The 25,034-nt window shown below is 48.6% G+C and overlaps 1 protein-coding gene across 1 annotated transcript in view; it reads left to right on the plus strand.

Annotated features, from left to right (window-relative positions):
* The window catches only part of LOC128598383 (plexin-A4-like), a 79,298-nt gene extending 64,519 nt beyond the window's left edge, over positions 1–14,779 (plus strand). The window contains exons 16-18 of the mRNA XM_053608726.1: positions 8,687–8,846; positions 14,302–14,543; positions 14,687–14,779. Coding sequence (XP_053464701.1) covers positions 8,687–8,846; positions 14,302–14,543; positions 14,687–14,779 — 495 coding nt within the window. The remainder of the gene's footprint in view (positions 1–8,686; positions 8,847–14,301; positions 14,544–14,686) is intronic.
* Positions 14,780–25,034: the final 10,255 nt, after the last annotated feature.

The following is a 25,034-nucleotide window of genomic DNA, read 5'->3' on the forward strand; positions in this document are numbered from 1 at the left end:
AGAGCACTAGATGCTCCACTGGGAGCCCACTGCAGTGCTACATACTTACCTGGGGGCATGCCACAGTACCAGATACATATCTGGGAGCCCACTAGAGCACTGGATGCTTACTGGGGAGCCTGCTAGAGTGCAAGATACTTACCTGGGAGCCCACTAGAGTGCTACATGCTTACTGGGAGCCCACTAGAGTGCAAGATACTTACCTGGGAACCCACTAGAGTGCTAGATACTTACCTGGGAGCCCACTAGGGTGCTACATACTTACCTGGGAGCCCCATACAGCTAAGCACTGTATGCTCATCTGGGAGCCCACTAGAGCGCTAGATACTTGCCTGTGAGCTGACTACAGTGCTAGATACTTACCTGGGAGCCAACTAGGGTGCTACATACTTACCTGGGAGCCCACTAGAGCACTAGATACTTACCTGGGAGCCTCTTAGAGTGCTAGATACTTAACTGGGAGCCCCAATAGAGCTCCTGCTACTTACCTGGGAGCCCAATAGAGCACTAGATGCTTACCTGAGAGTCTGCTAGAATGCTAGATGCTCAGCTGGGAGCCCACCAGAGCACTAGATACTTACCTGGGAGCCCTCTAGTGCACCAGATGCTCACCTGGGAGCCCACTAGAGCGCTAGATACTTGCCTGTGAACTGACTAGAGTGCTAGATACTTACCTGGGAGCCAACTAGAGTGCTACATACTTACCTGGGAGCCCACTAGAGCACTAGATACTTACCTGGGAGCCCACTAGAGTCCTATAATTCACCTAGGAGCCTGCAAGAGTGGTAGATACATACCTGGGAAGCCATAGAGTGCTAGATACTTACCTGGGAGCCCACTAGAGCACTAGATACTCACTTGGGAGCCAACTAGAGCACTAGATACTTACCAAGGAGCCTGCTAGAAAGCCAGGTACTTACCTGGGACCGTGTTAGAGTGCTAGCTACTTAACTGGGAGGCTGCTAGAGCTCCAGACACTTACCTGTGAGCCCCCTAGAGTTTAGATCCCACCTGGGAGCCTGCTAGAGCGCCAGATACTGACCTGGGAGCCAGGTAGAGTGCCAGACACTTACTTTGGCGCCTGCTAAAGCACTAGATACTTACCTGAGAGCCCGCTATAGTGCTAGACACTTACCTGGGAGCTTGCCAGATGCCAGATACTTACCTGGGAGCATGCTAGTGTGCTAGATACTTACCTGGGAGCCCACCAGAGCACTAGATGCTTACCTGAGAGTTGACTAGCATGCTAGATGCCCACCTGGGAGCCTACCAGAGCACTAGATACTTACCTAGGAGCCTGGTGGAGCACTACATGCTCCACTGGGAGACTGCTAGAGCCCCAGATACTTACCTGGGAGCCCACTAGAGCACAGGATGCTTACCAGGGAGACCACAAGAGTGCTAGATACTTACCTGGTAGCTCACTAGAGCACTAGATGCTCACCTGAGAGCCTGCTAGAGTGTGAGATACTTACCTGGGAGCCCACTGAAGTGCTAGATACTTACCTGGGAGCCCACTAGATTGTTACATACTTACCTGGAAGACTGTTAGAGTGCCAGCTACTTACCTGGGAGCCTGCTTGAGTGCTAGATACTTACCTGGGAGCCTGCTAGAGCTCCTGATACTAACCTTGGAGCCCACTAGAGCACGAGATGCTTTCCTGAGAGTCTGTTAGAGTGCTAGATGCCAAGCTGGGAGCCAACCAGAGCACTAGATACTAACCTGGGAGCCCACTAGAGCACTAGATGCTCACCTGGGATCCCACTAGAATGCTAGATACTTGCCTGTGAGCTGACTAGAGTGCTAGATAAATACCTGGGAGCCCACTAGAGCACTACATACTTACCTGGGATCCCACTAGAGCATTAGATACTTACCTGGGAACCCACTAGAGTGTTAGATACTTGCCTGAGAGCCACTAAGCACTGGATAGTCATCTGGAGCCCACTAGAGTGCTAGATACATACCTGGGCGCCCACTAGAGACAATATACTTACCGGGAGCCCACTAGAATGCTAGATACTTACCTGAGAGCCACTAGAGTGCTAGATACTTACCTGGGAGCATGTTAGTTTGCCAGCTACTTACCTGGGAGCCTGCTACAGTATAAGATACTTACCTGGGAGCCCGCTAGAGCACTAGATGCTTACCTGAGAGTTGTTGAAGTGCAAGAGCCCAGCTGCGAGCCCACTAGAGCGCTACATACTTACCTGGCAGCTCACTAGAGCACTACATACTTACCTGGGAGCCCACTAGAATGGTAGATACTTACCTGGGGGCCCACTAAGCACTGGATGCTCATTTGGAAGCCTACCTGAGTGCTAGATACTTACCTGGGAGCCTGCTAGAGCACCAGATACTTACCTGGGAGCCCACTAGAGTACTAGATACTTACCTGGGAGCCCATTAGAGTGCTAGATACTTACCTGGGAGCCCACTAAAATGCTAGATACTTACCTGGGAGCCTGCTAGAGCGCCAGATACTTGCCTGGGAGCCCACTAGAGTGTTAGATACTTACCTGGGAGCCTACTTGAGTGCTAGATACTTACCTGGGAGCCCACTAAAATGCTAGAGACTTACCTGGGAGCCCGCTAGAGCTCCTGATACTAACCTGGGAGCCTGCTAGAGTGCCAGATACTTAGTAGGGAGCCTGTTAGAGCACTAGATGGTTACCTAAGAGTCTGCTAGAGTGCTAGATACCCACCGGGGACTCCACCAGAGCACCAGATGCTCATGTGGGAGCACACTAGAGTGCTGGATACTTACCTGGGAGCCTGCTAGAGCAGCAGATACATACCTGGGAGCCTGCTAGAGCACCTATCTGGGAGCCTACTAGAGTGCCAGATACTTACCTGGGAGCCCACTAGAGCTCTATATATTTACCTGGGAGCCCACTAGAGAAGTAGATGCTCACCTGGGAGCAAGCTAGAGTGTGAGATACTTACCTGGGAGCCCATTAGAGCACTGGATTCTCATCTGGGAGCCCACTAGAGTATAGATACTTACCTGGGAGCCTGATAGAGTGCCAGATACTTACCAGGAGCCTGCTAGAGCACCAGATACATACCTGGGAGTCCGCTACAGTGTTAGGTACTTACCTGGGAGCCTGCTAGAGTGCCAGATACTTACCTGGGAGCCTGCTAGAGCACTAGATGTTTATCTGAGAATCTCCTAGAGCACTAGATGTTTACCTGAGAGTCTCCTAGAGCACTAGATGCCTAACTGGGAGCCCACCAGAGCACTAGATACTTACCTGGGAGCCCACTAGAGCACAAGATGCTCACCTGGGAGCCCACTAGAGCACTAGATACTTAACTGGGAGTCTGCTAGTGTAGCAGATACTTACCTGGGAGACTGTTAGAGTGCTAGGTACTTAACTGAGAGCCCACTAGAGCTCCAGATACTTACCTGTGAGCCCACTAGAGCACTGGATACTTACCAGGGAGCCCACTAGATTGCTGGATATTTACCTGGGAGCTCACTAGAGCACTAGATGCTCACCTTGGAGCTGCTAGAGTACGAGATACTTACCTGGGAGCCCACTAGAGCACTAGACTTTCTTGGGAGCCTGCTAGAGCACTAGATGCTTACCTGGCAGCCCCTAGAGCACCAGATACTTACTTGGGAGCCCACTAGAGCACTGGATGCTTACCAGGGAGCCCACTAGAGTGCTAGATACTTACCTGGGAGCCCACTAGAGTGGTAGATACTTAACTGGGAGCCCACTAGAGCACTACATACTTAGCTGGGAGCCCACTAGAGCACTAGATACTTACGTGGGAGCCCTCTAGAGTGCTAGACACTTACCTGGGATCCCACTAGAGCACTGGATGCTCATCTGGGAGACCACTAGAGTGCTAGATAGTTACCTGAGAGCCTGCTAGAATGCTAGATACTTACCTGGGACCCTGCTAGAGTGCCAGTTACCCTGTAGCCTGCTACAGGGCCAGATAAATACCTAGGATCCTGCTAGAGCTCCAGATACTTACCTGAGAGCCTGCTAGACCCCCGGACACTTAACTGGGAGCCCACTAGAGCACTATATACACTCCTGGGAGCCTACTAGAGCACCAGATACTTACCTGGGATCCCACTACAGTGCTAGATACTTACCTGGAACCCTGTTAGAGAGCCAGATACTTACCTCGGAGCCTGGTAGAGTGCTAGATACTCACCTGGGACATGCTAGAGTGCCAGATACTTACTAGGGAGCCTGTTAGAGCACTAGATGCTTACCTGAGAGTCTGCTAGAGTGCTAGGTACTTACCTGGGAGCCCACTAGAGTGCTAGATACTTACCTGGGAGCCTGCTAGAGCGCCAGTTACTTGGGAGCCTGCTACAGCACCAGATAAATACCTGGGATCCTGCTAGAGCACAAGATACTTACCTGGGAGCCCACTATAGGGCCAGATACTTAACTGGGAGCCTGATAGAGCATCAGATACTTACCTGAGAGCCCACTTGAGCGCTGGACACTTACCTGGGAGCCCACTAGGGCACCATATACATTCCTGGGTGCTTGCTAGAGCACCAGATACTTACCTGGGAGCCCAGTACAGTGCTAGATACTTACCTGGAACCCTGTTAGCGTGCCAGATACTTACTCGAATCTTCGTAGGATGTTAGATACTCACCTGGGAGCCCGCTAGAGCACCAGATATTTACCTAGGAGCCTGCTAGAGTGTGAGATACTTACCTGGGAGCCTGCTAGAGTGCTAGATACTTACCTGGGAACCTGCTAGAGCACTTTTATCCTTACCTTTGAGTTTCTAGAGTGCTATATGCCCACCTGGGAGTCCAACAGAGCACTACTTACTTGGGAGCTTGCTAGAGCACTCAATGCTCACCTGGGAGTCCACTACGGTGCTAGATACTTACCTGGGAGCCTGCTACAGCACCAGATACTTACCTGGGAGTCCACTGGAGCACTGGATGCATACCTGGGAAGCCCTAGAGTGCTAGATACTTACCTGGAAGCCCACTAGAGATCCTGATACTCACCTGGGAGCCCACTAGAGCACCAGATGCTTACCTGATAGTCTGCTAGGTAGATGCCCACCTGGGAGTCCATCAGAGATACAGATACCTACCTGGGAGCCCACTAGAGTGCTTGATACTTACCTGAGAGCCTGCTAAAGTACCATATACATACCTAGGAGCCTGCTAGAGCACAAGATACTTACCTGGGAGGCCACTAGAATGCTAGATACTTACCTGGGAGCCCACTAGAGTGCTAGATACTTACCTGGGAGCCCGCTAGAGTTCCTGATACTTACCTGGGAGCCCACTAGAGCACTAGATGCTTACTTGAGAGTCTGCTAGAGTGCTAGATACTTACCTGGGAGCCCGCTAGAGTTCCTGATACTTACCTGGGAGCCCACTAGAGCACTAGATGCTTACTTGAGAGTCTGCTAAAGTGCTAGATACTTACCTGGGAGCCCGCTAGAGTTCCTGATACTTACCTGGGAGCCCACTAGAGCACTTGATGCTTACTTGAGAGTATGCTAGAGTGTTAGATGCCCACCTGGGTGTCCGCCAGAGCACTAGATGCTCACATGGGAGCCCACTAGAGTACTAGATATTTACCTAGGAGCCCACTAGAGCACTGAATGCTCATCTTGGAGCCCACTAGAGCACCCTGTACTTACCTGGGAGCCCACTAGAGTACTAGATGCTTACCTTGGAGCCTGCCAGAGTACCACATACTTACCAGGGATCCCACCAGAGCTCTAGATGCTTACCTGAGAGTTGCTAGAGTGCTAGATACCCACCTGGGAGCCCATCAGAGCACTAGATCCTCACCTAGGAGCCTGCTAGAGCACCGGATGCTCACCTGGGAGCACCACTGGAGCACCGGATGCATACCTGGGAGCCCACTAAAGTGCTAGATACTTACCTGGGAGCCCACTAGAGTGCTAGATACTTACCTGGGAGGCCACTAGAGTTCTAGATATTACCTGGGAGCCTGTTAGAGTGCTACATATGTAAATGGGAGCCTGCTAGAGCACTAGATGCTTACCTGAGAGTCTGATACAGTGCTAGATGCCCAGCTGGGAGCCCACCAGAGCACTAGATACTTACCTGGGAGCCTGCTAGAGCACTAGATGCCCACCTGGGAGCCCACCAGAGCACTAGATACTTACCTGGGAGCCTGCTAGAGCACTAGATGCCCAACTGGGAGCCCACCAGAGCACTAGATACTTACCTGGGAGCCTGCTAGAGCACCAGATACTTACCTGGGAGCCTGTTAGAGTGCTAGATACTTAACTGGGAGCCCACTAGAGCACTAGATGCTCTCCTGGGAGCCCACTAGAGCACCAGATCTTACCTGGGAGCCCACTAGAGTGCTAGATACTTACCTGGGAGCCCGCTAGAGTGCCAAATATTTACCTGGGAGCGTGATAGAGCACCAGATACTTACGTGGGAGCCCACTACAGTGCTAGATACTTACCTGCGAGCCTGCTAGAGCACCAGATACTTACCTGGGAGCCCACTAGATACTTACCTGGGAGCCTGCTAGAGCACTAGATGCTCACCTGGGAGCTAGAATGCTACTTACCTAGGATCCCACTAGAGTGCTAGATACTTACCCAGCAGCCCAGTAGAGCACTGGATGCCTACCTTAGAGCCCACTAGAGCACTGGATGCTTACCTGAGAGCCCACTAGTGTGCTACTTAGCTGGGAGCCTGGTAGACAGCCAGACCTGGGAGCCCAGTAGAGCACTAGATGCTTACCTGAGAGCCTGCTAGAGTGCTAGATGCTCACCTGGGAGCCCAGTAGCGTGCTTGATGCTCTCCTGGGCCCCACAGATGTCTACCTGTGAAGCTGCTAAAGGGCCAGAAGCAACCTGGGATCCTGCTGGAGTATTAGACGCCCAGTTGGGAGCCTGTTAAAGGAGTAGATGTCTACCTGGGAACCTGCTAGAATGCAGAATCTGGGGCACCACCCAGACCTGAATCAGAATCTGTGTCTCAACAAAACAGGGATTCCAATCACACTGGATCTAGAGTGGCACTTCCCTAGCAGAGGACACACCTGGCACTTTGTTCAGAAACTGCCAAGGAGAATGGGGGAAGGAAGCTTTTGTGTGGAGCTGTGCTTTTCCAGTGGCCAGGGAGCCCTGTCCTTCCTCTCTAGAAGGCCTAAAACGTGCCATGGAGGTGTTCTTGTGAGGCCACGCTGAGCCAGGGGGAGAATAGAAATGCCAGGAGATTGCACTCAAATCACAGCCTCTGCCCCATGGTATCCTGGAGGAAGAGGAGGAAGCCTAGCAGAAGCTACGTTCCTGTTGTTCCTGTCGCAGACAACAGGACAGCAGGATGGCCAGAGCAATGGGAAAGATAGACTGAGCTGCTGGTGGGGCCTGAGGAGGGAGCACTGGGAGAAGGCACATGGAACACATGATCCAGAGGGCCTTCCACCACCGTTTGCAGTTTAGGGTATTTTGAGGGTGAGACTTTGGTTTTATAGATCCAGGGGATTTTTTTTCTTCTTGTCCTTAATGAAATAAGCATGTTCCCGTTTGCACTCATAGCAGTCTAGTTGCTAATGAAAAGCAGGCGCCCAGGGGCCAGGGCTCTGATTGGCACCACATGGAGCCAGAGGGGGGCAGCTGGGAGGGAGGCTGGTGTCTGGCTCTGCAGACCAGCTGGGGCATCGGGAAGTGGTTATGAGGGTACAGAAGGAGTGAAAGTTACAAGAAGGAGAGAGACACACAGAGGGTTGAGGGGAAGCCCAGGACCAGAGGGATAGGCCTTTTGGCAAGGTGCTCCAGGGTGCCCAGGCCCCTCTGCCAGCTCTCGGGTCCTCACTCCCCACAACACCCACCCTGCGCCACTAGCATAGAAGGAGCTCTCTGTGAGGACAGCAAGGGAAATAAAAGCTTGAACTGTTTAAAGGCAAAGCTCAGAACTTTTTATAGGAAAAAAATATTATTTGGTGAAGCTAAGTTTTAACTTTCCCCTAGTCCCATAAAGAGAAATAGAGGCCCTGAGCCAGACAGTAACCTCTTCCCCTAACAAGAGGCTTCAAGTTCAAAGCCAGCTTCAAGTTCAGGAATCTCAGATGGCTTGAACCTGCAATTTTTAAAGGGTGCCTTTTTTGTTTTTGAAGAACACATAAAGCTTCTTGTAGATTCTCCAACCTCTAAAATCAATCCCCCCCCCAAAAAAAAAAATACTGAAATGAAATCTTTGGACAAAGGAACCAGATTCCCTTTAGTTCTGAATGTGAGTGTATGAGGAGTAACAAGAAAAAGACTGGTATTCATAGGAGGGTCAAAGGGCTCAGAGGTGGGCAAAGGACAATGCCTCCTATGTAACAGTGACAGTGTATGTGCCTGCATGCATCCATGTCATTTGTTTCAGATGGCCCCTCATTACTGCCACACACTTGGACACAGTCCTCATTGAAAAATCAGGATTTTAGGGAAGTTTTTTCTGACAGGGAGGGAAGCACACAGCTCATACTCCTGCATGGACCTTGATGCCACAGTGTCACTCTGCGTGCCAAGACAGGAAAGGCAATGGGCTCAATGTGAGCAGGGACTACAGTCACCCTCACCCTCCCCAGCCCAGCCCGGACAGGAGGAGCCATTCCTGCCCTGATCCCAAGATGCTTCTAGGAATAGGAGAGCTCTCCCTGCTCCCTATTCCATTGCCTCCTCTCCCCACCTGTCCCCAGGTCCTGAGCTGTGTCAGCCCAGATAATGCCAACAGCCCCGAGATCCCAGCAAAGATCCTCAACTGCGACACCATCACTCAGGTGAAGGAAAAGATTCTGGATGCCATCTTCAAGAACGTGCCTTGCTCGCACCGGCCCAAGGCTGCAGACATGGACCTGGGTGAGTCGGCTGCCCATCCAGGGGTGACCCCATGGCCGGTCCCAAACATCTCCTGCCTTCTCCCGTCGGCAGCAGGCAGAGCTGGGGTGCAGGGAGCAGGGGGAGAAACACTGGCTGGAGAGAGCCAAGAGTGCCAGGCCCCCCAGGACCCCATGGGTTTGCCTTCATGGACTGTGCAGAAGTGGCCAGTGCTGGTCAATGAGCAAAGCGCAGCAGGGGAGGGGGCACAAGTCACCTGGCAGTCTGCCAGCGATCTGGCCCAACACCTGATGCCTCTGAGGTTCTCTGAATGGCTGAGGAGATTTAAAGGTAAAGTCCCTGTGGTCCAGGTCTTGCCACCTCTGTTGTCCCCCCAGGCTGTCCCCTTCCTCTCTGTTCTGTGCTTATGATTTTTGCTGAATACCTACATCTGAGGGATCTGGGTCAGCAACAGAGAATGGAGAGAAAGAATAGAGAGAAATGAACTCTGACAGCCTGCGAGGGAGCGAGATGACATTTCATCTGCGCACTCCACGAACAGACTGCACAGTCTGCACAAGCAAGGGCACGCCACTTAGAGGCAGTGGGGCAGAGGCCTGGACATGGTTGCCTCACTGTTTTGAAAGATGCCATCCTGGGGAAAGCCTCATGGGGAGCCCAGGGTAGAAGAGAGGCCATTCCAGCATCGTGGGTCAGCATTAACACCCCTGGATTGGAGTCCTGGTGCCACCAAGTCCTAGCTGTGTGACCTTGGTCAATTATTTAACCTTTCTGTGCCTTGTCTATAAAGTGGAGATACTAACAGTGTCCACCTTACAGTAAGAATTTGATGAGATGATGTATCTTAACACCTCTTGAACTCAGTGCCTGGCCCGCAGCACACACTCAGTGAGTGCAGGCTACCTCTATTACTGTCTGTGAGGGTGACACTAGTGAGGACGCTGAGTGTGCCTGTTTGTTGATGTTGGGCATGGAGAGAAAGGCGTTTCTGTGTGTGTGCTTGTGTCTGGGGATTCCTGGCAACAGAGGGGTAGGAGGACCTTCCAGAGGCCCCTAATCCATCCATCTGGACTCTAAGCTGCCTTCAGCTAAGCCATCCAAGACAGATGGGCATCTATGCTATTTTCTAAAATCCAGAGGGAATTTTCATCCCACTGCTTTGCCCATCTCCCCCAAGACTTGATGCCTATAGACATTCAGCATCCGGAAGTTCTGCTGACTCCCCTAAATTCTCACTCCTTCGTTTAACCCTGTCTCTTCTTGCTTGGTTCTGGGCTGGATGTGTTTGGCCCTGTGCTCGGAGCTCGGACACTGAGGGAGCATGGGGGATTGAGGGAGCCCACGTTCTTCTCCACTGTGGGGGTGTCTCTGAGTATCTTGTTTCTGGGACACGAAGGAAGCCAGTGTGAGATGGGAGGATATCCACGTGTGTGTCTGCAGCGTGGTCCCTAGAGCCAGAGTGGGCATGCGTATCTGCGTGCATTTCATTTGCTTCTGCTGCCAGGAAGACCCCACAGACGCGTGAGGTGAAGGAGCCTGTTATGAACCAGAGGAGAGAGGGTGGTTCCTGGAGGGAAGACCCTGTGTGGAAGACCCACCTCCAAACAAGTGACCAGGGTGCTTCCTAGTGGATTTTCCAGAGACAGCTAAATTTAGTAGGGGAACCAGCCAGTACCCACTGTTGCTTTCTTTTCTTTTTTTTTCTCCTGTGGGACCCAATAGCAGGGCCATACCCTCAGCTTCTCAGGGTCCTTACCTGCAAAATGGGTGGGAGGAGAGCCCTGTCAGAGTTGGGCCAACGGGAGAGCTGGGAGGGGGGACATGCTCACCCTGGAAGGTGACTTTACACAGGTTGTGTGAGAGCACGGAAGTGGCTCCTGAGTGTGGGTGTACGGAGAACTGGGTGACATCCCCAGGGGGTAAGGAGCATATGGCTCCATGAGTCTCCACCTGAACAATCAAGGCTCAACTTTTGCCCTGGAACATCTTCTCTGCCTTATTAGAGAAGGGCAGATGGGTGGTAAACACCAGCAGGTCCTGAGGTGGCTAACATATTTAATGAAGCTCAGAAAGGGGGGAGCTGGCGTTCAGCATCAGCTCAAATCCAAACCAAGGAGGGGCATCCTCTTGGAAGCTCCACCAGGGCCGGCCCTTCCACACCTGCTGGGTATCCTGGAGAGAGGCCATCTTACCTCTGGGAGCTGCTGCTCATGATCAGTTGTCCCCACCTGGAAACGTCATACCCTGAGCTGGAGACGGAAAGAGGATGCTTGTTGGCTTTAGAAATTGCTCCTTTCAAAGGCCTGGGGATGCAAGCCCAGCAAAACAAGTCTTTTTCTTTTCTTTTAAGAGACAGGATCTTTTTCTGTCACCCAAGCCAGGCAGGAGTGCAGTGGTACAATCATACCTAACTGCAACCTTGAATTCCTAGGCTGAAGCCATCCTCCCACCTCAGCTTTCCAAGTAGCTGAGACTATAGGCATGTGCCACCACACCCAGCTAGTTTTTAATTTCTTTTGTAGAGATGAGGGTCTCGTTGTGTTGCCCAGGCTGATCTTAAATGCCTGGCCTCATATGATCCCCCTGCTTCAGCTTCCCTAAGCACTGAGATTACAGGCCTGAGCCCAGCAAAGCAAGTCTTCAATAAGAAGACTCAAAACCACCTGCTGCCATAGCCATAAACCAACCGGAGTGGAGGCATCCACTGCCAAGGCAGCCACAGTTGCTTCCTGCTGTCCACCATGAGTGAAGGAAGCCCAAGAGCTGCTCAGCAACCAGAGCTGCCCAAGGCTGGCCATTCTCCCAAGCTAGACGTGCACCAGCAGGGAAAAGCCACCTGCTTCCCTGACCGCTCATGCTTCAGGTGCTGTCACATGTGCTGCTAGGGCCACCCCTAGTAGAATAAGGCCACACAGCAGGGGAGAAGCAGAGAAGGGACACCTCAGTAATCTAAGCCTCAGGTCCCATCCAACTGGGGAAAGTCTTCGTGCTGTGAAAGGTCTGCTCAGAAACGTCTCCCTGTTGCACTGTGATGGAGAAATTTCCTTTTTTTCTCACTAAAGCCAGAGTTTGGAGCTGCCCCCAAAGCTGGGCTTCTTTTTACCAAAGTCAGATTGCATAATAAGGAAAATGAGGCCTCCTCAGAGGCACAAATGCTTTTTTCACACTACTTGACTCTCGGCCCCCAAGGGGAGAGAGAAGGGAGGGAAGTTGTTCCTATCATGTAGGTGGAAGTGCTTTGAAAGCCTGAGAGCAATTTACAGATGTATGGTGTGATCATTATAAAAAATTAATCTTTGCTGAAGGGGAGCACAGCACATGGGCACAGAGAGGACTCACTCAGCCACACGTGCTGGACAGAGACAGACAGTCGAGCACTCACTCTGTCCTCCCACCCGTCTTCCCTGCTGAGGGCACTGGACAAAAATTGTGTGCCCCTTGCTGAAGCCTAGACCTTCACAAGGCAGGACAACCTGTCCCAGACCAGCTCAGAAGGAAGCAAAGACATGTTGAACTAGCCCTGTCCACTGTCCCTGCCCCTTCCCTCACCAGGGTCTGGACCTGGTGCTGGCCCAGCTAAGCCCTGCCAACACTTCTGTGCCTTGTTCCTCGGAGCTCTTTGGAGTTCTCCCCATCCTCTCTCTCCACCTCCTCACCAGACTTGTCCAGCCATTAAAGAAGCTGGATGGAAACTGTATTAGCAAATGTTTTCCAGAGAAATAGAACTAATGGGATATTACACACATGCACGCACACACGTATATATAGAGAGATTTGGTTTAAGGAACTGACCATGATTATGGAAGCTGGAAGTCCAAAACCTGCAGAGTAGGCTGACAGGCTGGAGATCAGGGAGGAGCTGAGGTTGCAGCCCTGGTCCAGAGGCCATTTGCTAGCAGAATCCCCACTTTCCTGGGGGAAATCTGTCCTTGGTTTTATACAGGCCTTCAGTTGATGGGATGGGGCCCACCCACATTATGGAGAGATTCTGCTTTCCTCAAAATCCACCCTGATTTAAATGTGAATCTCATGTAAAGACGCCCTCACAGAACCATCCGGAATAATGTGGCCCAGGCAAACTGACACATGGAATTAACCATCACAAGAATAAAGTGAAGGACACACGGTCACCTCCACTGCCGTCTCTTGGAATCTGGGGAACGAAAGTTGTGGCGGGAGAGGTGTCAGGACTATGCCGCGTTCTCAGCATGGCACCTGCTCAGTTGTGCACGAGGCCATGTTCACCAGCACCCACAGGCATGCGGCAGGGTAGGTTCCTGCCTGCATCGCTAAACTCTTTAACAAGCTCTATCACACGAGCCTACTTCATGTAAAGCCCTGCACCAGGCATGGGGACACTGACATGACTGGGAGAAGGGCCTCATTTCTTAGATCGTGGAGGAGGCAGGGCATTTTTCTCTCTGAGACTAGGGACTCTTTTTGTCTCCTCCCTTTGACCCCTAGAGGAAATAACTGGTGCAATTCTGCCCCCTGCACAGATGGAGGATCTCCAGCTCAGAGAGGCCCAGTGCCCAGGCCTGGGCCACACAGCAGGGAGGTGGAGAGAACACACACTTTAGGCACAGCGTCTCCTCTGCTCCCTGTTTCTCCTCCCCTCTACTCCTGCCTGTGACCTCCAGAGATTCCTCGGGTTTAATGCAAATGCTTTATCAGTAGCCCTCAGGACTCCACCGCACTCTCCCTGTCTTGTGGCTCAAGTCCAGCTGAAAGGATATATTTTTTCAAATAAGTAATTCCTGTAGGCAATAAAAAAATACACTATCTTCTGAGTGAAATATAAAGAGTTCACAGCAGCTGTCTCCCCAGTTTGCATTTTCCACTGCGCCCGATGGGAAGGACAGATAAAGATAATGGATTTCTCTTTCTTTTTTACTTCCCCTCCCTCTCTCCCTGGAAGGTGGAAATGTAACAAATTGGATTGTGAGTGTGTCTGTCCTTTGTGCTTGGTGCCTGGAGCAGGGCATGGGGCTGCTGGGCACAGCTACTGTGACAGAGGTCAGAGCTAGCGATTTTCTCTTGTCCATGCATATGAATGCCAGGGTCACCTTCCCTTCTCCCCACGGAGACCACCTGCCTTTTAAACTCTTCTGTGACCCACCACGCTGCCCTGGAGTGATGCCAGAGCCCTATGTTCCATATTCAAGACAGGCCATTAAGCACCAAATCGTGTCTCCTAAATCAGAAACCAGGGCATAGTCTTCTTTGTGCTTTTGACTCTCCAGACACCCCCAAATCGCACCAGCTGATTGGTGCAGAGGGCCTGTTTGCAGAACCCTGGTGCCTTACATGCGAACGACGCACTTCTACTTAGGAATTTCTTCTAAGCATCAGGTGTCACAGGGCAATCATATTACATTTGAGAATGTGCTGTCACAAGAAAATTACTTTTTTTTCAAGAAAACACTTTGAGATGGCCACCTGTCCCACTCCCAGGCCAGTTTTCTCACCTTTTCAGCAGTCACAGCCCGGTCTGCTCATGGCCTCGCCCAGCCTTCTCCGACACCTGCCTGCAGCCCTGCCGAGCAGCCGGGTGTTGAGCTCGCAGGGCGCTCAGCCGCGTGTGCCCTTAGGGTTCCCCTGCTGACCACGCGCGGAGCAGCAGAATCAGGTCTCCTACAGCCTCCTGCTTGGCCCCTGGTTTGGGGGTGGAGGGGGCCCTGTGTAGGGTTCGCGCGTGTCACTGGTGAGGGCCCCCAGGTGAGGAAAGGTGGCCCCGGGAAAGAACAGGCGTCTGGCTGTGCAGTTGGCCGGAGAGGACCCTGTACATTGATTCTGCTGGCTCTGCCTGGCCTGCTGGATGTCCCCTTCCTCCCTCACCCCTGCATCGGCCCTTCCTCTAGCTTCCTGTGATGGGCCTGAGGCGACACGGCCATAGGAAGACTGGACGGGCTTTGTTGCCAAGCCCGCAGGGTCCCCTGTGTGGGGTTAAATGAGGTGCGTGCGCGGGCGTGTGCATGCGCATGCGCCAGTGAGCTCACGTGCACGTCTACGTCATAAGGGCTACAACGTCATGAGGTGCTGAGGCCGTGGGAAGGGTTTACCTCCCAGACTTGCACCTGCTGGTGGGCCATGGAATCTCCAAGAGCCAGCCCAGCTCCTCAGTGCCAGGCTCTCCTTCCAGGTTGACCTGTAGAGGGTCCCTTCCCTCTCATAGACCCAGCTTCCCACTGACATCCATGTGCCTCCTCTCATGCGTGGCGACACTCCCCAGAGGCTGTACAAGTAAGAGCCAGCCTGTCTCCCGAACGTCCCCAGGATCCACAGCCCGTACTCTGCCTTAGCTGAGGCCCTGCCACCGTTCTGCTTAAGGCGAAATCTCTGGCAGGTCTCCCTGCCTCCAAGCTCTGCTGATGCCGCCCCCTCCTTCTCCACCCTCAGCTCAGCCACTGGACCTCCATGTGTTTCTTCAGCCTTTCCTGTCAACCCTTTCCCACGAGGACTCAAGCTTGCAGATCCATAGACGTGTTGCATACATGCCACCTTTGAGTCTGGACACTCATCCCCACCCCAATGACCCCAGGCCCGCCAGCAAATGCCCACTTGTCCTTCACTGCCCAGCCCTCCGTAGCCTTTCCTCCCGCTCATGCCCACCTGGCCCTAACCTCAGGGCTCTTGCAAGGGCTCATGCTTTGTTACACTGCCTTGCTCAGCTCCATACTGTGTGCGGCTGGCCTATCTAGAAGGTGTCTGGGAGGAGTCCACTGTCCCAGGATTCATTTCAGCCATCCTTGAGCTGAGTGGCTCACATCATTTGATGCCTTGATGCCTTGAAGTTATTTTCCAGCCTCTCATTGTGCCCCAAGGCCAGTCAAAAAGTGTCCAGGAGGTTCAGCATTCACCTAGGGGATGCTCCCTCCCATGGCTGAGCCATGACATTGTCCAGGGGCTGTTCTAATGTGGCCACCTTGCCAGAGCAATACATGCACTCAGGAAAAATATTTTCAGGGCTGTTTTTATAGGCAAGACAGAAGGAGCCCATCTGGTGAAAAGAATGCCACATCAGGGGTTAGGAGACCTGGGTTCTATTTATTTTCATTGCTGTTATTAAAACAAAGCATACACTGGATGTGCAACAGAGCACAGAATTAGACATAGCCCTCATGCAGGGGCCTCATGGGCTGACCTAACCAGATTCACCACTAAAGAGGGGACTGGGGATGGTCGGTCATGTCTAAAGGTGGCAGGCCCACCACATCCCCAGCTGGCACAGCCTGCCCTTGGCTTTACCCCCTCCTATGGTGGAGGTGAGATTCTGTGAACCCAGATATACAGCCTAGACAGTGCATTGCTCCGGGAATGGGGTGAGGCTACCTACTTTGGCCCTTGACCTTGACCTTTCCTGGTCCATGTTTTACTCAGCAGAGCTCGGTGGCTCAGAATTCTGTTGAGTAAAGGTCATGAAATATCCAAGAGCATTTTAGAAAACTGAGACCATGTCCCTGTTTGATCATCTTGAGACTTCTCATGATGAGTCTGGGGAAAGCAGAGGCCATAACGGGCTTGAATGAGGGTTTCAAGAAAGGAAGAAAAGTAGATAAAAGTGGATGTGAAAGTGTGTTCTGGGCAACAGAGTAAGGCCCACAGGCAGGAAGCAACAGGTGTTAGAGAGTGGCTGTCCTTGTTAGCCTGCGTCAGTTATTCTGTGAGGGGAGTGTGGGGCTCCTACAGGGTGAATGCCACCCTCTCCCCTCCATTCAGGATTCAGCTACGGGGTGGCTACTAGTGACCCTTGCTTCTCTGCTGCAGGCCCTCGGCTGCCAACACCAGCTGCCCTGCCCTCTAGGTTTCTGTCATCAGGACTGGGTTGGGGATGACACAGAACTTAATGGTTTTATTTTGTTTTCACCTTTCTTGATACTTCAGAAAAATGCACATAGCAATTTTTCTATATGAGGTAACAAAAATAGCAGGCTCAAGAGATCTAAAGGCAAGGCTAAGTGTTCTTCATGATTCCAGCTCACCATCCATATGCCTATATGATATTGGTATTGGGGGGAACATTCCTAATTTTTTGAGATAATTGCCAAAAAGGCAACAGTTGCTACCTTTGTGACTTCCCCTCTTCCCAGTCAGAGGTGGGAGCCTGGACCAGAGGGACCGTAGGACTGGCACACCCAGGAGGCCTCCGAGCCCTTGAACCTATGGCCAAGCATTGGTGTCAGAGATGAGTGTGTTTCCTGCCTCCTGTGCCCTCCCCTTGTCGGTCAAGTGCACAGCATCCCTGAGGTAGTCTCATAGGGGTGGGGGACATGACCACTCCACCTGGCCCAAATTGGATTTGGTGGAAAGGGAGTGCACAGCTCCAGGAAACTGCCCCTGACTTCTTGTGCTCTTAGAGCCCCACTGAGTGGCAACAGCTACCTGCCACCACCCAGTCTGTCTGCAGATCAGGGTTTGAGTCCAGTCATCACTGTCCCTCCCCTATACTCTCTGATACATGGTTGTCCCTTAAGGGGTAGGTACCATACTGCAGTGCCCGAGGTGTGTCCACATTTGCCTTCTCCACTACGAAGTCCCAGACCACAGTACTTTTCTCATCTGCCTTTGTGATCTGATGGTCTAGTCCAGTGAAAAAGTGATGGTCTAGACCCTGAAAAAGCCCAGTAAGTGCCTAGGGAAGGGAATTGCTCTTGTCGTGGTCCAGACAGTGCCTGGAGATGGCAACATCTAGTTCCATCTCCTTAATCTTTGTCTTTCACTTTCCTGGTCATAAAATTAGAGGAATGAGTGACACTGATCTAAGAAAGCACTCATTTCTGGCAATGGGAGTGCCTGGCTGTGGTTCTCAGTTCAGATCACCTTTTGTCATGGTTGCTAACAGAGTATCTCACAGTTCACCTCTACCTATAGCCGTGACCCACATGGTGAGGCACAAACACAGGCAGAAGATCCCCCTTTCCCTGCTTGGAAAATAAGCCGCCATTCTCACTCACCATTCCCCTTCACTCATTCATTTGTTCGTTCTACTAATTCATTCATTTAACAAAGACTTATTAGGTGCTCCCTCCATCCCAGCCCTGCTAGTAGGCATCTAGCAGCATTGTTTTCAAGGACAATCTGTCATACCTTGGCTACCCTGGGGAGACATGACCATACTCGGCCCTACTTTTTCAGATGGGGGCATGAGACAGACTGACTCTCAGCTGCTTACATAATCACTGGATGTGGCTCAGTGCCAGGGTAGTTGAGTGTGGCTGCACAGACTACACACTGTACAACTTTGAGGGAAATTGCACAACATTGAAGTCCAGAATCAATCACCACGGTCATTGCCTAGTCAGCCAGGCCGTGGGGCTTGTTCAGATCCCACTAAGACATGCTACAGCTCTGTCAGCAAGGAATGCTGTGCAGCTGCTAAGTCAGAGGGATGGTTCTGGGCTGGGACCGTCTCCTTGTGCTAGCAAGCCCCACAGCCACGTCAATGGAGGAGATTCCCTCAAGGCCCGACTGGGAGGCTTGGTTTCTAGATCTGTGTCCATCTCATCCTTCTCCTATGCCCAGGATGGGGAAGGCAGGGTGCTGACTGCCTCATGTGGCATGCCCTGAAGCTGGCCCTGTGCTGCTTCCCACACCCAGCCCCGTAAATCCTCTGACCTGACTGGGTGTCGGGCACCAGGCAAGCAGGAGGAACCACTGCCTCAGACCTCGCTCCCAGCCAGTCTTCCTCTGGGTCTGACCAGTTGTACAGTTTATCAACTGTCTGGGCAGCTTGAAAATATCCCTCTTCCTTTGTTCTAGTCATTCCAAAATGCATGCATGCATACCTACCTAAAATAAAACACAAAGCACAAGAAACAAAGCAGCACAATAGCAAACACACATGCTGGCGACCAGGTGCCTCAGTGGGGCATTTGCCCTTTGCCCGTGACCTTCACTGCCCCAGGTCCTAATCTCCATGAGTAATTTCAGCAGCCTCAGTAGCACTAAGTGTTGTCCCCAGAAACTTCTCCACTCCAGTGGGAACACACATGAGCCTTAGTTCTCAGTCCTTCGCCTGCCTGATGCTACACTCAGCTCTACACCAGGCAGCTGGGAAGCCGCACAACTGGAGGCAAAGAACTTGGACTTGGGGAGCTTCTCTGCTACTCCTAAAGGCAAGCTTTTCTCTCTCTGGTCATCTTGCCACCTGTGAAATGGGGACAGAAGCACAGGCCACATCAAAAGCACAGTGCAGTGTGGACTCAGTGCTCTCTGTGTTACAAAACCACCCTGTGATACCATCTACCTTTACTTGTTAGGTAAAGTCCCTCTTGCAATCTTGTCTTGCTCCCAAAAGTTGTGGTACACACCAAGGCCCCACCCTGCTCCTCCTTCCCTCTCTCTGCTCTTCCTTTTTCCACCCCACCCTCCTTCTTTCTCTCTCTGCTCTCCCCTTCCCCCTCCCACCAGCAAGAACGGCCCACATCACAAAATCTCAAAACTGCAGATGCTGGCGTGGATGTGGAGAGAAGGGAACACTTTTACACTGCTGGTGGGACTGCAAACTAGTACAACCTTTCTGGAAGGAAGTATGGAGAAACCCCAAAGCACTCAAGCTAGACCTTCCGTTTGATCCTACAATCCCATTACTGGGCATCTACCCAGAAGGAAAACAATCCTTTTATCATAAGGACACTTGTACTAGACTGTTTATTGCAGCGCAATTTACAATCGCCAAAATGTGGAAACAGCCTAAATGCCCACCAACCCAGGATGGATTAACAAGCTGTGGTATATGTATACCATGGAATACTATTCAGCCATTAAAAAAAATGGAGACTTTACATCCTTCGTATTAACCTGGATGGAAGTGGAAGACATTATTCTTAGTAAAGCATCACAAGAATGGAGAAACATGAATCCTATGTACTCAATTTTGACATAAGGACTATTAATGACAATTAAGGTCACAGTGGGAGGGGGAAGGGGAGAGCAGAGAGAGAAAGAAGGAGGGAGGGGTGGAAAAAGGAAGAGCAGAGAGAGGGAAGGAGGAGCGGGGTGGGGCCTTGGTGTGTACCACACCTTTTGGGAGCAAGACAAGATTGCAAGAGGGACTTTACCTAACAAATGCAATCAGTGTAACCTGGCTTATTGAACCCTCAATGAATCCCCAACAATAAAAAGAAAAATTAATAGTACTCCAATTAATAGTACAGTTTAAATTTAATTAAATTCATTTTAAATTTCATTTATTAATAAATTAATTTATTAGTTAATTTAGTAATATTGTATTGATATATTAAATTAGGTAAATTTAATTGATGTAGTTTAAAATAGATGTATCTTTAAGTTAATACTGGTAGTTTAAGAGAGAAATAGAAGGCTCAAGTTGGATGTTACAGCATGTCAGCTCATTGGTAAGAGTTATTTTGAGACCAAGATCCAGGGTACAGTGTTCCTAATTCAGTTTTGGGAGTCCACTCAGAAATGATTTTGAGGATGATCCATAATAATCTAGCTCATAAGAACTGACATACATAGTAGAATTCTTACTCCCATTACTGTTCTGAGAGATATGTCCTTTAAGCAGACTGGAACATTATCTTTTCAGCAGTAGAAACTCTTTGAAAACTACTTGAGTATTAGATGAGTGATTATTATAAATAAATAATAAAGCCTGAAGCCCTTGCCTTCTTGATTAATCATAGCTGGCATATGCCAGCTGGGTCTAGCTGGTGGATTCTCTTTTGATAGTGTTGGAAAAAGATCCTGACAGATTCTGGATGAATAACTTTCTTCTTTTTCAATACTCATCATCTGCCATAAAATTCTCCTATCGTTACAGTTCTCTGTGTGGCATAATGTGTAGTGGCTCTGAGCATCAGCTCTGAAGTACTTATTAAATAAATGACTGAATAAACAAACTTGTGAGTCATTGGGATAGGATAAAGTCAATTGACATTTAAAGGACAAGAGTATATTTTTTATTAGTTTGTTAGTTACTTAGTGAATAGTTTTAAGGCATTTTCTCCTCAGATAAGATTTGTAAAAGGTCCCAGGCTTTTTCTGAAGATTTAGGAAACATTCCAGTATTAACATTTGTAATTTATCTTTCAGAGGAGTACGGAGAGATTTAGAGAAGATATATAAGGTATCCACTTTTATTAACTTTCCATTGAAGAAGGTCAGATGTCTGATGTCTTCTCTATCCAAACCTATTAGTGTACTATGTAGAACTCAGTAACTCCTGTGCTCACTCTACAGGAGAAAGGTCTTCGGAATAGGCCAGGATGGGTAATCCAAAACCTCCAGATAAAGGAGGATGTGAGGTCAACTGCTGTGGTTGGGAGACCTGGAATGTAGTAAGGCACAGGGAGTGCAGAAAGCAGAGAATTGCTTCTATGAGAAATGCCCTAAGGTGTTACCTAAGAACGAAATGAAAAAAAGTTGAACAGTCTTGAAGTCACCACTGAAGTTACATATTATGAATTTGAAGTTGAATCGAGGTGCAGAGCTTTGTGACTTTCTGTAGGAGCACCTGGATCCCCAGAAGAAGACAGACAAGGTTGACTTTTCCTAGCTACTGGGAATTGGCAAAGCAGTTAAGAGAAAAGGATTCTAGGAGGCTTGTTGGTATTAAATAACTGACTATTCAAACAGAAAATCCTTCAGGGTCATTGGGCAAGAAAAGTTTCAAAGCAGGGAGAAGATTAACCTAATGGATAGGTATGAAGTGTTTATAGACAATGAACCTGAGAGTACCCTGTCATCTGCCTTATTGCTTAGGTCTGGCCACTTCTCTGGTTTCTACTTGTATGAGGGCAAGATGTTCTTACCCCCAGCTGAGTGATTTCCCTAAATTCTGTATCCTTTGTTTAATTCCACTATTGTCTTGCTCCTTCAAACTTGAGGCTCCCCTTATAAATGACAATAACCGGACCTGATTTGGTGCTCAAGCTAGTGAGCAGTTTAGTTGAGACTATGCTGCCATCTACTGGCCCTTGGTCATTTCACATGTCCATGGTGTCCAGGACAGGAAGGAGGCAAGTGAAATCCAGACACAAATGGAAAGACTTGGATATAAGCATTAAAGGGGTCTGAAGTTCATGATGAGGGTAAAGAGAAAATTATTAGGGAGAAGAAAGACACAAGAATAAGAGTTTGTGGTCTAAAATTTTTTTCAGAATTTGAGATCTTGACCATAGAGATGTATATATAAGGGTAATACTAAAGGAGTGGCTATAGTTGTGTGTAGTTGGAAAAGACCAATGAAGAAGGATATTAAAGTTGAAGGTCAAAGAGTTCAGGGTCAGGCTTGTTGCAAGGGATGTTCTCATTTTCCACTTAAAGATGAGTATCCTTGTGTTAGGGTTCATGTTCCAGTAATTTTTTCCCCCACATTTCCTAATACATTGTCTGTAAAATGTTGATTGAATTGATTTGAACACTGAAAAATCACAAGTGGAGATTATAGGGAATAGAGTGGAAATTACAGCTGTGACTTACCTGATCTATAGTTTTATATGACATGCAGCTTCAAATATTGACTTTCTTAAGCCAAGCAGCTATTTTCAGCCTTTCCGTGACTGCCTCAGCACATCCCCACTAGGCAAATCTCTCCATTCCTGATACTTGATAGTTTCACAAAGATGTGCCAAGGTCAGGAAGACATCTAGCTTTTGCTGTGTTCTCTTTGCATGAAAGAAACACATCACACTTAACAATGCCCTTGTCACTTACCCTGCCATTTATGCTTCATGTGAACTTTCTGTAAGAAAAATATTCATCCAGCCATTCTTAATCTAAGTTCTCAGACCTCATGCTTTGGACATACCATGAAATAAAATGCAAAGTTTTGTGGGTTTTGAATACGTTTATTTTCTCTCTTTTAAAAAATTAAGTTTTTTTTTTCTTTTAAAAAATTAAATTCTTAAAGGATTGTTTGGCCCATGAAAGAGGAAGAGCCTTTGTAGGCTGTCCAACCTGCAGCCTGAAGGCTGCCTTCAGACTATTTGAGGACTGTTTTGCTTATCTGTGATTTGGGGAAAAGTGTTCACGGACTTTTTTTTTTTTTCTCATCAGCTTTTGTTACTGTTTGTGTATTTAATGTGTGGACAACCCCTATTCTTCCAAAATATAGCAAAAAAAGAAAAAAGGTTGGACACCCCTGCTAGGCAATTTGACTTCCTTTGATTTTAAGTAAATTTCTGTACCATCCAAAACCTACCTGATCTTCCCTCCTTTTTGAGTTCATAAAAATTTTGGAAAGTTACTCTACTTTTCCATACTATTCCAGGAAATATGGAATTCCTGTGTGAACTAAAAAATGAAACCCTAAGCTCTCTGCTACCTGAATAGACTACTGTTGGACAAGAGGGCCCTAGAAACACCTTAAAAGTGAGTTCCCTGCTATATCACAATGGTAATGTGAGAGGTAAAGCACAATTACATGTGTATGATTTCCCTCCATAAATATTCACGACTTCTCCTATAGCTTATCAAATACGTATATTTGACCATCGCACTGAGTATAAAATCCTGTTGCTTTTGTCTCTTCTTTGAAGCATGGGTACCTTTCAGAATGGTTGCCCAGCAGGTTGCTACCCTTTATGAGAAATAAAGCTCTCCTTTTTCTAAGATACAGACCTCACTAATTAATATTTTTAGTTAATACTTACATATCTTCTTTCTGGGTAGCTTGGCTCTTGTTCACACTGTTCTCAGTCTTTAGTCCACCCAGAGGGATTTCCTTCTTTACTCTTGAAAGGTTAGAGGATTTCCAGAAATGTTTTTCATTCTGTATGCAGTGGGCTCTTTATTTCTGTTCACCCCAAATCACTGGCTTGACTCTTTCTGACACAGTTATTTAACTGCCCTGCGGTACATTAACTGCCCTTGCCTAGCTCTATAGGCAAGTTTGTGGTGCTGCCCCAAGCTCTCAGCTACCTGAAGAATTGGTACCACTTTGATGACTATTTTGGTTATCTCTTGAGCCTTAGGATATTTTTTCAAGCCAATCTATCTATAAGCTGACTTCTTTCTTTGCCAGCTATAATAATGGATATTGATTTTTTTCCCTTTATTTATTTGTTTAGAGATATCACCAGGCTATCTGGGCTAGAGATCCATGGCATTATCATAGCTCACTGAAACCTCAAACTCCTGGGCTCAAGTGATCTTCCTGCTTTAACCTCCTGAGTAGCTGCAACAACAGGCATGCACCACCATGCCCAGCTAAGTTTTGTAGATGGGGGTCTCACTATGTTGCTCAGACTGGTTCCAAACTCCTGGCCTCAAGAAATCTTCCCATCTTGACCTTCCAAAGTTCTGGGATTACAGGTGTGAGCCAATGCACCTGGACCCAACCTTTTGTTATAGAAAATTTCAAATATATATGAAAGTAGAGAGGATGGATAGTAAATCGAATGTAATATACATATCACTCAGTTTTAGTATAATTATATGACCAATATTATTTCATTTGTACCCTTTAACTTTTCACTGTCCTCCCTATTTTAAAGTAAGTTCCAAACATGGTATCTTTTCATCTGAAAATATGTTAGTATATAGCTCTAAAAGATAAAAACTCTTCATACCCCATCACACCAAAACATTAGCAAAATTTAACAAAAAAAATTTTTCCTAAATCATTCATTGTTGAATAATAGTGGATGAAAGTAGTTCCTCTTGTTCAGAAAAAATTTCAATTTCACCCTGGAGCTAAAACCAAACAGTTGCAATTAAGCTTTACCAATAGCAAGCCATCAAACTGCTGTTTGATATATCAATTCATGATATTCAGCTTCTTTTTCTCAGATAAAATATCAGAAAACTGAAAGTAAAATATTTTAAAAAGAAAGAGAAGAAAACAAATAAACAAACCCCCCAAAATTAGAAAATCAAAGATAGTTAAGTCCACAAGAATGAATAAAGTTCGTTTTTGACATTACTGCTTTAATAATATATGACAGATTCAAATATTTGATGCAAAGCACCTGCTGATGAATAATAAAATGAATAATCACAGGTTTCTGACATCTTACTCTTTTACAACCTTTATAAATTTGTCGAACTAATCTTTTGTCTGCTCCACAAAAGTTTTACTACCATGCGTTGTAACACATCTTAGCAGATTCCACTTCAGATTTACCGAATGGGAGATTTTCTCAACAGCTTAGAAAATATTTTTCTCACTTGTAGTTATTCCACACAGAGTATTCATAAAACCTACTTCTTTGATTACTTCAAACTTAGCATTAACATTTCAAG

The sequence above is a fragment of the Nycticebus coucang genome, chromosome 11 (assembly GCF_027406575.1).
Source record: "Nycticebus coucang isolate mNycCou1 chromosome 11, mNycCou1.pri, whole genome shotgun sequence".
Classification (NCBI taxonomy): Eukaryota; Metazoa; Chordata; class Mammalia; order Primates; family Lorisidae; genus Nycticebus; species Nycticebus coucang.